The sequence below is a fragment of the Patella vulgata genome, chromosome 3, assembly GCF_932274485.2.
Source record: "Patella vulgata chromosome 3, xgPatVulg1.2, whole genome shotgun sequence".
NCBI lineage: Eukaryota > Metazoa > Mollusca > Gastropoda > Patellidae > Patella > Patella vulgata.
Window position 1 is genome coordinate 6,603,882 of NC_065881.2, and position 15,106 is coordinate 6,618,987.

Sequence of the window (15,106 nt, forward strand, 5' to 3'; positions counted from 1 at the left end):
AGTGGGAGGAAACCGGAGTAGGAGACCCTACTCCTTGTCACGTACAACCGGGAAATCTAAAAAAAGCCAGTTGACTCAATGACAGACTTTATGATACAACGCCCACCTGATAACCATTCGACCATACAACACCCTCCGCCAAAAAAAAGTAAGGGATTTAATATACATGTAGGCTATGCCTGTTCCCCAATCCCTATTCAGATACAAATCAGATACTCACCAATAACTCATGTGTAGTAGCAGGACATTTAATATGTTTATTATCCTCAGATAAACTTCCCAGATAATACTGACTCAATTCATCCACACTATTCGGCATATTATCAAGAGGATAAACTGTATCCTCAAAACATTTTGTTTTATAATCTGGACCCACGTATCGGTCCATAACATTAATAGTTTTTCCACTTATTTCTTCATTCCACACGTAAGCAACATCTTCCATTTCAAAACCTGGTTTTCGCAACGCGGCATTATTTTCACGAACAGTTTCAGAACTCTCGCTTGGCATTGGCTCTTGTTTCTCAAGTCGACTTTCAAGTAGTGAAGGCCATTCCTCGTACGTTTTATCAGGTAAGGTGGGTTTCAATTCTGTCTCCTCGTTGGACGGTTCGATAGAATTTTGGCTAAATGAGAGCTCTCCATGCTTGACTAAGGGCAAGTACTGGAGATATTGCGTGCAATGGCCGTATTTTCCACCTTCAGCATCTTCACAATCGTAACCAGAACTCCAGGCATTAGAATATTCAACTGTTTCTCCGTCCGTTTTCTTTTCTTTCCACATGTCTGACAGAGCAGATGGTAGATAATGATCCGAGTTATCCAAATATAGATGATTAAATCTGGCCGCTAGGGTTGGTCCAGCAGTCCAGTCGCATTCATCAAGATCACGATCTACTTCCTTTTCATTCGGCAATATGACCGATTCCTCGATCTCACCATTCGATTCAAATCCACTTTCTTTACCACAAGGATCCTCTCCTTCGCCAGTTACATCAAAAATATCTCCAATTTTCCCCTTTCCCAATTCCTCGAGGGTTGTAAAACTCGGACAAGTAGTAATTTCGGATTTAAACTTGGGATCGTAATCGTCATCTAAACTGCGACCAGTTTGAATGTACTTGTCCAGATCTTTTTGTACCTTGAATTTGGGACGAAACATCGGTAATTTTTCTTCTATCGACCCCGGCTGATGGAACTGTTGATACAGGGTCCCGGATGAGAAGCCCAACTCTCCAAACAAATCGGCTCTCTCTTCTAATTTCTCTTCGTGAGGAGTGCCAACAGGGGTTTGGATGGGCCGAAAATGGGTTCTATTGGAGAAGTATAAATGCTCTGCAGGAGAATCATGCCTTGCTGAAGCCTGTTCAACACTTGGTAATTTGGGATTGTCATAATCGGATGGCGGCAAAGAATATAACGATGATAATTTCAAGTTCGGCGCACTTCGAACATGAGGCATTTTACTTGGTATGACATCAGTAAAAGCAGATGTCTCGGAGGGAATCAACTCAAAACTTCGATGGAATTCTTGTTTTGATGCATCACGTCTACTACTCCATGATGCGTGGATATCGCTGTCGGAAACACTGCGTTCATGTTTATCCCAAGAGCCTACGCGTAAAAAATTATAACGCACATCCTCTTTGGACGTTTCTTTATGCAGTTCCTCCAATAATTCTACACCAATCATGGCATCTTCATCAATGGTGCCTTGAGAGAGAAATATTTCTGATTCATCAATTTCCCATTCAACAGGTTCCATAGTTTGTCCCCAGTCAGATTTCACATGATCATCATTTTCGGGACAATCCGAAAGACTCGTCCAAATACTAACATTATAAGGCATGCTCCAAAAGGCTCCAAACCAAGGAAGTTTCCTTTGAGAATTAACATCCCATAACTGTGATAGCTGACCCGACTTGGTTTTTTCTCGCAACTTTTCGCATTCGTCTTTAGGGGTCAGGTTCCACCCGAGAGTCCTGTCTCCCAGTACAGAATCCCAAGGCACAGAAGTAATACGACAGTCGTCATCAAAGGTTTGTAGGAATTCATGGAGGAGGACTTTACTTTGCCAACAGCTCTCGGTATTCCCTTCATCAATGGACCAGATGTTGAAACACATGGGAGAAAGGTTTGTATAAGGGCTTTGCATGTCCATTTGATTTTGCAAGTCCATCTGCATGATCTCTGTCAGATATTCTCTGTCGATCAACATGGAGCATACACTATTTTTGGGACTTTCAATGACAGAATTAAAAGACTCCAGAAGTTCTTCCGTAAAGAATGCGCTCTCTGGAACCTCCATATCAGAAGCTGCTTCTACCAGATCTTCATTTAAGTTTAGACGAGACATTTCTTGTGTTGGTGGTTGGTGAAAATGTTTCACAGGAGTAGAAACGTAATCCTCGTCACTTTCCAAATCAAACGTAAAGATGCCTTCGAAGTCAGACATGTCAGTACCGTCATCACTGTCAAAAGTTTGAGTGCTGCAGCTTGATATTTCATACAGATCTGCGAGAGAGGTTGTTTCCAGCGCCACTCCCTCCCCATCGGGTCCTTTATGCCAAACACTGTAGAGCTCAGAGCTGGAGATCTGCTCATTCCTAAGTCCAGTTTCAGTTGCTCCTTGCCACAATTCCTGAACATGCCGCTCGTCGTGTTTTTCTGCAAGTGGTTCTTGGAGATTGGGCGCCAAGTTTTCTTTGTTGTCAACATATTCAAACAGAGAAAACTGACCACTCGTTGGACTTGTATAAGGTAATGTGTATCCAATTGGATTAACTTTTAGCTTGTCATCTTGCTCGTCTGCAAGATCATTTTTCATTTGGGGGAAAACGTTTTCTTTGAGGACTCCAGAGTTAACAGGTAATTGCTTTTCGAGAACAATATCTTCTGTGACCTTAACATCTGATTCAACAACTGGCGGAGAAAAGACGTCGTCCACAAATTGGTAGCGTGATGTAACAGAGGACAGAAGAGGGCCTAGAATACTTTCTAAATCGGTCTCCTCATCAAAAAACAGAGTCGGAGGATAACTGTATCTCTTGTAAAGCCTTTTACTTTTCGAGAACGGCGTGACCAATATCTCATTGAGAGGTTGTGTGTACCATTCATAGTTCTCTTGTAATTCAGGACTAACCGATTCTGCTCTCATCCATTCTGGCCATTCAGTTTCCAACGAAGTGCCGCTAGTCTTTCTAGGTTGATCAGATATTCCCGACAACAGTAACGTTTTAATAATCTGCTCCACTTTACTACAATATTCTGCTTCAGCTGCTTTATCTCGTTGGTCATCTTGACGAATTTCACCAGATTCCACGGCTTTCTCAGCTGTCAGCGGCCAGCTCAGAACGTGAACAGAAGTGTTGCTATGTTTTTCTATGACCTTTTGCATTTTCGTTTGCGGTCCTTTAGGCTTATTTCCTTTCGGATAAACCTTCTTCTTGCCATCCAGTTTTTGTGTTTTACGATCATTTTCTTTTCTATCTGTCATGCTTTTCGAACGTCTTTTTGGATGGTTTCTTTCTGGACGTTGTTTAGTTTCAGATCGTGTGGACAGCGTACTGTTTTTAGGTTTGCCATCTTCAGAAGATACTTTATCTTTGCTCTCAGAAGTTTCCCCAGCCGACTGTCCTGTCAAAGGATTACGTTTCCATATGTTAGGTTCACAGACAGACGGTGAAATAGAAGCCGGCGAATCGTCTCCGGAAAGAGCTGGAAACGCAGCATAGTACCTGAAAAAATATTTTATAAAATCAGATTAAAATTAAAGATGCATTATGCAAGAGCTATATCTGCCCATTACAGGTCTTTTATTTTGGCAATATATCTAATCCAATTTAAAATCTTTTTAATTACTATAGCTTCAATCTAAACATAAACAATGGAGCCACAGTTGCTAAGACGCTGGCTCGCTAGCCCGGAAGTCACAAGTTCGATCCCTGCATTGGCCGAGAGTGTTCATCAGGATTTTTCGACGTAGTTTCCTCTTGTCAGTGGTGCAGGGTGGAGGGTCTGACAAGGACAGCTGTCTAGTCATTCGGATGGGATGAAAAACCAAGGTCCTGTGTACACATTCGCGTGCAAGTGAAAGATCCCTTGGCAGTTGGAATTCGTTTTAAAATAAGAGTAGTCCATAGTGCCGCAGCCCAGGCAAAATTTCCCTCATAGAAAACTGTATGGTGTATGCCGGTCTTCATTATTCCAGAGATGGCAAATCAGTAGGATGTTAAACTAACTAACTAACTAACTCCCTCCCTCTCTCCCGCTCTCTCTCTCAATCTGAAGATAAACAAACCTTTGTGCTGGATCTTGTGTGCAAGTGACAGAGTTTTTATTTTCTCTCTTTTCATCAACTGTATTAACATTAATAGACAAGGGAGTAAAACACTCTGAAACAAAAACACATACATTATTAAACATGCATTATATTATTAAACATACATTATGCAAGAATTAAATCTCCCTATTGCAGATCTTTATTTTGGCCTGAAATGTTATCTAAATTATTAATTAGGCATTTGTGTCCCTCACCCAATAACCGAAAAACATTGTAACTAAAATATATATTATATAAGAATATACATAAGAATCACAATAATCATATAACGATACACATACATGTAATGAGAATCACAATAATTATATAAAAATACACTTCTCCCAATAATTATATTCCCTGCCCCCCACAATACTCATGTTGGGCTAAATTAGAGCCCCCAGTTCTGCAAAATGCTTCTAAAGATAAGCCTAATTCAGTCATAAACCAGGAGGCGATGGGGAGGAGGAGGGTGCACACAAAAATAATGCTGGTTTTAAACAAATGCTACTGCTCTTCTTAAGGTTTGCAAGCTGTACTGTGGCGCGTACTCGCCTGACCTAGATAACTAGCGTCACTATTCTGCACTAAATGTCTGCTAAGCCTCTGATTGGATGAAAGTACACAAATTTCATTATCCAGACCATGATCAACTCTCGATGCTATTAGATACATATACATGTATCTCCAATATTAAGTAGATTAGAACGATTCAGTCATATTTGGGTTTAATCTAAAAATGGAGATGCGAGATAATAAACTAACACACACACCCAACCCCTAACTTGACACGAGATAATAAACTAACACACACACACCCACCGCCTAACTTGACACGAGATAATAAACTAACACACACACACCCACCCCCCTAACTTGACACGAGATAATAAACTAACACAAACACACCCACCCCCTAACTTGACACGTGATAATAAACTAACACACACACCCACCCCCTAACTTGACACGAGATAAAAACTAACACACACACACCCACCCCCCTAACCTGACACAAGATAATAAACTAACACACACACACCCACCCCCTAACTTGACACGAGATAATAAACTAACACAAACACACCCACCCCCTAACTTGACACGTGATAATAAACTAACACACACACCCACCCCCTAACTTGACACGAGATAAAAACTAACACACACACACCCACCCCCCTAACCTGACACGAGATAATAAACTAACCTTTATGTGTTTTTGTTTCCTTCAGTCTATTACAAAGTTCATCAACAAGATTTTCTATGTCACAGTCCTGAAAAAAAAAGTTAAAGTTTAAAAGAAATATCAATCTCTTTCATATACAGTATAGATCTATATTACATTTCATTTTTTTATAGTTTCGATGGCCTCTACTACATGAAGATCTGACCGGTTGTAGTGGAAGGTCGCATCAGAGATCATACAAGCGACTTTTGACCCTATGACGTCAGACATACATTTGATTAACCAATTAACGTTAACGTTTCTAGTGGTTTACCCACAGTTCCATGTATCACACACCAAAAACTTGCGGTAACAGACCATTTCATTGGCTAATCCCCCCGGTCCTGAACACGGGTTATATAACAACTCTTCCAGATCCTAGAGTAGTAAAGACAAGTAAAACGAAATTTTGAACAATAAAAAAACGTAACGAAATAGGATCTGTGTTTTAATCAGATTCAAAGAAATAATACTTAAAACTACTTCCCAAACAAGTCAATCAGTAAGTTTGTTGTTTTTTCCGTCTGTTCGATATTAACGGGTTTAACAGGAAATTCATCAAGGACAACCATGTAACACTTAACACTGTAACCTGGGTATCATTTAATCTTGTGTATTTAACACTAATTTCTTTAACATTCATTCAATATCAAATCTTTGTTTGAAAATTCGTAAAAATCATTTAAAATCAGCAAAAAGCATCTAATTGATACCTGTTACATGTACATGTATCCAGTTAAAAGCAGACTGATTAATTTTGATAATGACTGTCCAATTTACAAGTATTTAATTTCCTGACCACTGTTCAAAGATTAATCATTATAAATCAATAATCAATCGGGTTGTTTATTTTTTTAACAGTGATCGAGAAATTAAAAACTTGTAAATTGGACACTCATCAGAATTGAATGGTCAGCTTTAACTTTAAACCAAATACAGGCACAAATTTGATGATTTTTGCTGATTTTAAATGAACAGTGCTTGAAAGTTGAGTAAATTCTTAACTTAAGTCTGAGAATGCCTTGTGAACTCAGGGCCTAACTGATTGTCAGCACGGAGCAAGCAAACTGTTGCTGAAAAGATCAGGTTCAGTTTTACATATTTAGATTTCTGCACCAGTCTCGGGGAATTTCTTTACAAACTGTTTTTGATCGATTTGATCCATGTGTTGTTCCGATTCCAAAACAGGGAGAGAAATGGGGTTTGATTAGTTTGTGCATAGGCCATTAGGTGTATTTAGCAGTGTGAAGAACCTGGATATAGGGAGAGAGAGATGGAATTAAGTCCACTCGAGACAAACTAGGTCATTTCCGGACTAACATAGGGTTCAATTCTATTTCAATAATTTGCTTGCACATAGGGGTCTATAGCAGTGGGAGGAAACCAGAGGACCCAGAGAAAACAAACGAGGATGAACAGATGAACCTACATTGTATTCCTTGTTACCGGTACGTACAACCGGGCAATCGAAACCACTCCAGTTGACTCAATGACAAGACTTTATGATGCAACGCCTACGCTCTAACCATTCGCCCCCCACCACACCCCATTAACAGACCTCCAGTAATATCCAGCAGCCTAAATATAATAACCACAATTTCCAATATAGACTATGACATACCTGATCTGAAACTGACTGGAGACATTCTAAAACAGCATTTTTTCTTCTTTCTTCATCACTAACTGGAGATTTCTTTTTGTGTTCACCCTTACGATCGCGTTTTTTCACTTGTTCAACCTTTTTACCCCATAACTCCTCCGTTTCAATCTGATCAGAGTAGTCATGTTGTAGTAGATTGATGATATAGCGGGTGTAGACTATAGAGTCTATGCCTCGTACTTCCAGCTGATGGCCAAGCCAAGAATGAACTGAGTCTGATGAAGGCAAAACTACCTCCAAAGACATCCTCAGGTCTGGATGCTTCATTAATAATCTACTGAACTTATTTATTATTTTTTTTATTCAACCCTGGTTTCAAATGACCAGGGTGTCACTGCTACAGTCACCATAAACAAAAAGGTCTATACCAGCTTCACTGGTTCCACTTTCTGGAGTTAGACATTTAAAACTGAAGATGCCAATCCATACTGGTATTTTTACCAGGTACTCGTACAAAAATATTTATATTGGCAGCCATCTGAAAAATATAAGATAATCATATTTAAGTTATGGTTAAACTCGCACTATTTTCTTGTATGGTTATCTCTTGTCAGTGGTGCAGCACCGAGTCCCTGGCAAGGCACAGTGTATAGTTATATGGATGGGATTTAAAACCAAGGTCTTGTGTAGGCCTACATATTGGCGTGCAAGTAAAAGAACCCTTGGCAGTTGGAATTTGATATAAGCGCAGGCCATAGCAACACTGGAGCTAAAATTTCCTCATACATGTAGCACACTGTATGACTGTCTTCATTAGCTGATTAGTGAGAGCAGAACATTAGGATGCTAAACCCATTTCATTTCATTTTCATTAACACGCAGTACAGAGAGAGAAATTATCATTCAGAAATCTCTTGATCTATAAGCAATGGAAACAGATCTATATTTCGTTTGGTTTTTTTTTTTTATCCTTTCGATGGCCTACACTCAGGCCTCGAAATGTTTTAAAAAAAGCTACCTGTCGTAAGCGACCGGTAGCTTTTCTTCATACCTGTCGCTTCAGTAAATAACCTGTCACTCTCAATTATCAAACTCAAAGACTAATCACATCATACATATCCATACATGTAGGTACACACACACGTGGTTAGGTCTTTGACGTAGGCTACATTGCTCTATATAAATATCGTAATATGAAACCTTTTTATTTCTTCGACATCGGAATGCCTAAAAGTTCTTGAAAGTCGGCGAATCTGCTTTGGCTCAGCGACTCGAAGATTCGTACAATTCTATCATCCGTATCCATGTGAATTCCGCAAAGTATCATGGTACCACATTTCCGTACTAAATCGAATACTTCACCGTTGAGTTGTAGAATTCAGATTTTAAAATATCCGTAATAAATTGAATATCAAAACACAAATCACACCTGTGCATGGCACCGTATTTACATGTACCGCGTGCGAAGGACAGATAACGCCACCTGGAATTCCCTTCTCACATATCCGGACTATATTTACGCTACAAATTATATTTATATATGAAATATTTTTCCGACCTGATTTTTTGATTTTGTCGTCTTATAAATTATTTATAGCCTTTATTTATGGAAATTGTTTTAAACTTTTTAAATGATTAAATACACCAAGTAACGAGCAGTGTGCATTTCCATTCCAACCACTACTATCTTTACTGTGGTGTCGTTACGGTAGAATTATTTCAGGTGACTTGGGGGTGCGTTTTAATTTATTTAGATATAATACTCCATAATGCTATAAACTAGTGTCAAGCAGATGAAAACAAGCGTAGATGGTGTGAAATTCATTGATATAAAATTGTCTACTTCCAAACTGTGTGAGTAACTGTAGCCTACGACAGAGCGAAATGTAAACAGTGCAAATGGCGGCTTTTCACGGTATTTCCGTGTTTAATTCTTGCATTTAGAAACAAATAATTAAATGTACGTGACGTGGACGTGAGTATTGTGGTCAATTTACTGAACATCAAGTAAAATTTAGTCCACCTGTCGCAAGCGACAGGTAGTTTTATTTGCTACCTGTCAGACGAAAAAATCGCCTGTCGGCGACAAGTAGACAGGCGAACATTTCGAGCCATGACAATACATGAAGATCTGACTGGTTGTAGTGGAAGGTCATGTCAGGGGTCATATGAGCGGCTTTTGACCTATGACGTAAGACATTGATTAATCAACCATCATTAAGCTTTGTATTGGTTTACCCACAGCTCCAGGCATCAAGAACTCGCCATAACAGCCTGTTTCATTTGCAGATCCTAGTGTTTTGAAGACAAGTAAAACTTTGAACTGTAAAAAACGAGATGAAATAGGATCTGTGTTTTAATCAGATTGACTGCCCAGATATGTAGTCTCAAATAGCTTTGCTGACTCTTATCAATGTAAATTCATGGATTTTGCTCCATACAATAATCAAGGCAGTTCACAAGGATTACAAATAATTCAAATTGGTTATGAGCATATGTACAGTTAAATCCGACATTGTACGGGATCGTTAAAATATAATAGATTATACAGCATGGCGGAATACTCAATACCGAAAGTATTATTGTACCTTCGAATACCAGAAGTAAAAATAATCTTCTTCGGTTGTATGTCGATGTTGCATTTGGTGGGGAAAATTTAATATTTACGTTGCTATAGCGCTCACATTTTTATCACACAATGATCGGTCAAGCAATGCTCTAAAAAACAAACCGGTTTCATCACAATTAAAAATGTTTTCAGGAGAATAACCTTCAATAATAGGCAGAATCCTTCAATGGTATCTAGATCCGCATCGGCACTTTCGCCACTAACTTTAAAGGTTCATTCGGCATACCCTAGATTCGTAGAGTTGGCTGAGATGTGCCGAATGGTTAAAGTAAAGGCTTTGATGTTGAAACCACTCATGCGTCATTCTGTCGATATCAAGGTACATGTAATCAACAAGAACCGACATTAGTATTAATCTCACCAATAATTGATTGGTGATTGCTTGTTAATTTTTTGTAAGTGAACACCTACGGATTGACGGTTGAATTATACAATGTTAATACAATGAACATCGTTCGACGGGACCACTGATTGAAGTCCTATTCATAATATTCAGAATACGGATTGAAAGTGATACGGAAATAAATCAGGACATGAAAATGAGGACAGATTTCACAAAATGCTGCACCACAGTATTCAGAAGTCGGATGTGACAGAGTCCAGGGGATCACATGGCTAAGTGGGTAAGACGCTGGCTCGCTAGCCTGGAGGTCGGGTGTTCGATCCCTGCATTGGCCGAGAAAGTTCATTCAGATTTTCCAGGGTGGTTTCCCCTTGTCAGTGATGCCGGATATAGGGCCTGACAAGGACAGCTGTCTAGTCGTTCAGATTGGACAAAAAAACGAGGTACCGTGTACACATTGGCGTGTATGTAAAAAATCCCTTGGCAGTTGGAATTCGATATAAGAGTAGACCGTAGCGCCGCTGCCCGGGCAAAATTTCCCTCATAGCACACTGTATGGTCGTCTTCATTAGCCCAGGTTAGGAGCAGAACAGTAGGATGTTTAATCATGTTCTCCTGATTTTGATTGTTTCTGTGTGTTTGAAGTATATGTTTGTGATATGCGCTTAGAAACACTTCATGTGTAATGAAGCGCTATATAAATCGAACAATAATAATAATAATAATGTTAAACCCGATTTCATTTCATTTCATTTCGTGACAAGAGTCCACTGTACATTAAAGTAACATAAATATACAATATAATAAAGGTAACTACTAACTACCAATACTAACTTATTATTAGTATAATATTAATAAGCAAATATCTTAATTTATCTCCCACCCAACCCAGCCCAACCCAAACAAACACAATATTATAAATAGACTTAATAATAAAATTGTGTAAGCTTTTCAATGAATGATATATTTGAAAACTAGGATCATTCGTAATAAAATTCCCAGGGAAGAGAAATACATTGTTATCTACATGTACATGCACATGTATGAATTGACAACTTGACCGCTTCAATACATGTATCATGTATATGTTTAAATTATGTACTGACAATACATGTACATACTGTACTGTATTAAACAACAAACAAAAATCACTATACTAGATATTACCATTATAAACCATAACACATTATTGGCTTTGATATAATATCCATTCAACATTAAGTAGTTCCTGTTTGTTTTATTTTATGGCTTCACTAAGGTCAAGGTTGAATAATATTATTACTATTGTTGAGCATTCATTTTAAAGGAGAAATTTCACTCTATATTACAATGAATAAAACTTATAAACAAACAATATGCAAGAGCTAAATCTGCCTATTGTCAATTGCAGGTCTTTCTTTAGGCCCGAAATGTTATATAAATTATTAATTAGACATTAATTAACTTATCCAGACTACATGTATAATCAACTCTTGATGTCACTGCTAGCCTGCGATATTTATTGGATTGGAATCTGATCTACTGCTCAACACTCATTGATGATTAAATCAAAAAATGGATAATCGAGACTATGTTTTTTATTGTACCGACTTTAGTAATAATGATCGAGGCTAGGCCTGAAATTCAATCGCTAAATTCTCAGTTCAGAGAGGATCAATTTGACTGAAAGTTTCAGCAAATTACCTTTACATTATCTAGTTTTCAACTATTATAGTGAGAACTGCCAACTCCTTATCTAATCTCCCGTATCATAAATTTCTTAGGAACCATTTAAAATGTGACCAGAAATGTGAACATCTTTAACAGTAAACTGCCAATAATACTTCTGGCCTACAATGTACATGTGTACATATTTAAATTCTTCCTCTAAGAGTACAATTGTAGGATTAAAAAAAAGAATGTTATGTAAGCAAATATCTAGGCCTAGGTATTATGTAACCAATAATACCAATGTTGTATAAGCCTTAGATTGCTTTGTTATTATTAAAATAGTCCTGGCCAGCTTAACTTATTTACTTATAAAGATACATTATGTAAGATTTAGATAAAGAGCTGGCCATTCTTACTATAATAGTTCGAAAATAGATAATGCAAAATGAATTTATTGAAAATTTCATTCAAATTGCTCCATTGCAAGTGAAGATATTACCTTTTGAAGGTTTCACAAGATATGTGCATTAATTGCAACCACCGCACTGGTTGTTCGTAGCTTAGCCTTTCTTCACCATTTTTAGATTTTAATCACAATATTGAATATAGTTATAGCTGAATAATTCTAATCTACTTAATATCGGAGATATCTAATGACATCGAGAGTTGATTATGGTCTTGTCATACTAATAAAAGTCTAATTAATAATTTAGATAACATTTTAGGCCTTAAAAAGACCTGCAAGGGGCAGATTTACCTCATGCAAAATGTATGTTTAAATATTAATCGGGTATGAGTCCAGCACAATATAATAATACAAGCTTATTGTATCGTAAACAAAGACAACTACATTATCACTAGTTTTTGAGCCTTTATTTATAAACAATTAACTAATTGTGTCCCCTATGACCAAACTACTTTTTTTATGGTTTGAGAGAGAGGGAAATGGGATTTAACGTCCACTCGACACAAACTTGATCATTTCGGGACTAACAGTAACATGGTTCAATTTTATTTCAATAATTCGCTTGCGCGTAGGGCGTCTTTAGCAGTGGGAGGAAACCGGAGGACCCGGAGAAAAGCCATGAGGTTGGAAGGCGACCCTACTCCTTGGCACATACAAGCAGGGAATCGAAACCACGCCAGTTGACTCAATGACAGACCTTATGATAAAGCATGCACATGCCTGTCTTAATATTATATAAATTTTTATAAGGAAATGGCCAAATTACATAAGGACTTCTTCTATCTATAATGCTGTTGTCAAAATTGAAGTGAAGTGCATTTTTTGAGGGTTTTGTAGGTTTTTATGTGTCTTCATCTTAAAATATAAACACTTTCATGGCGAAGAAACTGGTACCTTTGGCACAAAAGCAAATCTGAAGTACATGTCATCAAAATTTTTGTCATACACGTTAAGCTTTATTTTGATCATAATATTTATTACCGGTAGTTTTAAAGATAAAGAAAAAATTGCTTATCTACATGTAACATCTGCTATCAATCAGTGACATTCACTGTGAATAATAAAATTTAATAGATTGTGTAATTGTCTTCATTTGAATTATTTTCTTTGCCCTAGCTCAAGCAATTGCAGTTTGTTACTGTTGCAGCCCATGATTGTCAAATTTGCACGCCCCCCCCCCCTTTTATCATCAGGTTGATCTTTCAAGGGAACCTTTTTAATTCTATGCCCTGGAATATTTAATTGAATTTTGTTAACCAGAGGTACATGTAATTTCAAGCACATTGGCCTATTTAAGTTTTTAATAGCCATAGTTAAGTAATCTGTTCAGCCGTGTGACAAAAAGCCCCCAATATAAGTTTACTATTCATTCCGGTTTCCACCCCTGGTTTTTACCTAGCTCCACAATGCGCCAACAGGCCCATAGAACGTACAGGGCGAGTGTAACAAGACTTACGAGTTAGGCCTACCTGGAATAGTTTTTATTAAGCCTAATCTTACTACACATGTATCTACACTGAACTGACATCAACAGTGACAGCCCATTAGGCCATCTCCCTTCGGAAACAACTGAATAATTATTTAATGGAAGTAAAATTTTGTCCATTATTACAACTTACAAGGCCATCTAGCTATTAGCCTAGTTAGAGTTACTTTTAGGGAAACACTGTCTAAATCTTCACTCGAATCACTGTGATGAGTGGGAATCACACCGATGACCATAATTATTACTTAGTCTTTACGGCTTCGGCTACAGAAGGCCTGTCCGTACTAACTCTACACGTACTGTGCAACAATATATCATTAGAAAAAAAGGTCAAAGGAGTATTGCGACGTACTGGCTTGTTTCAGTGATAATTTCGTCAGCCATTTTAGCAATGGTATAAACGCGTAACTTGTGTCGCGACGCTGGGCAATCGAGGTTGAATATCGCCTTCCTACTTGCGAGTCTCGATCAATCAATACACATTCCTCCCTCCATCTCTCATTTTCTACATCAGCCGATCGAAAAACCCTCACCGTACGAACAAAAATACAACAGTGTGCAGATTCGTAACAACAGACGTAAACAACACTGTGTCTTGGGATTGAAAAATATATTTTACCTGCGAATAAAGCAACAAATCCATGTCCTTTCCAATCACCAATGCACCTTCCTCCCGCAACTGTCAAAATCTCGGGAGATATGCCAAGCGACTATTCCAGAATTCATTGCTTCATTCCTCCAGGGTTTTCGTTCTCCGGCAAATTAGGTGATGGCTGTTATGTTCTACATTTACAACGCCATTCTTATTCTCGGCTACACTGAAATTATTTCGATAGATGATCGAAAAATACAATTTAGTAAAAGGAGCCGAAAATTTCTCAGCCGACCTTTGGATAGACGGTGCTCGGTCCTGACCGGAAATTAGTCCGCAATAACAATTTAGTCTCTAACAAAGAAGTAATTTATGGGATACAAGATATTTTGTCAATAACTATTTTCTACTTATTATTATCTCAATGCTGTTCTTTAGATATTTGTATAGTCACAGTATTGACAAGTATGAAAAACTCAAAGGGTCAATGACAGAAAACTGCAGTGCGTAATAATATTTTGTGTCTGCATTTTTCAGTTAGGCTATATGGCAACGAGGACTACTTTTAGTAGGGATTCGAATTATTCGCCAAATGAAACATTTATTTGGAGAAATTGTAGTAGTAAAAGATATATGAGAAACTGTTAAATTTATTTTAAAATCGATAATAAAAGTACAGATCAGCGATTAATTCATTTTCTAGATCTATAGCCAACATTTTAGAAGATTGCGCCAATCGAGCACTTGCTCACGTTACCGGTACTGACTTTTGTTTGGTGTTTAAAGATGCT

The 15,106-nt window shown here is 37.8% G+C and overlaps 1 protein-coding gene across 1 annotated transcript in view; it reads right to left on the minus strand.

Moving 5' to 3' along the window:
• LOC126815872 (uncharacterized) overlaps positions 1-14,622 on the minus strand; it is a 29,731-nt gene extending 15,109 nt beyond the window's left edge. The window contains exons 1-5 of the mRNA XM_050541882.2: positions 14,343-14,622; positions 7,171-7,687; positions 5,532-5,598; positions 4,301-4,394; positions 221-3,737 (exon numbers count right to left, since the gene is read on the minus strand). Of these exons, the coding sequence (XP_050397839.1) occupies positions 221-3,737; positions 4,301-4,394; positions 5,532-5,598; positions 7,171-7,476 (3,984 nt within the window). The 5' untranslated portion in view covers positions 7,477-7,687; positions 14,343-14,622. The remainder of the gene's footprint in view (positions 1-220; positions 3,738-4,300; positions 4,395-5,531; positions 5,599-7,170; positions 7,688-14,342) is intronic.
• Positions 14,623-15,106: the final 484 nt, after the last annotated feature.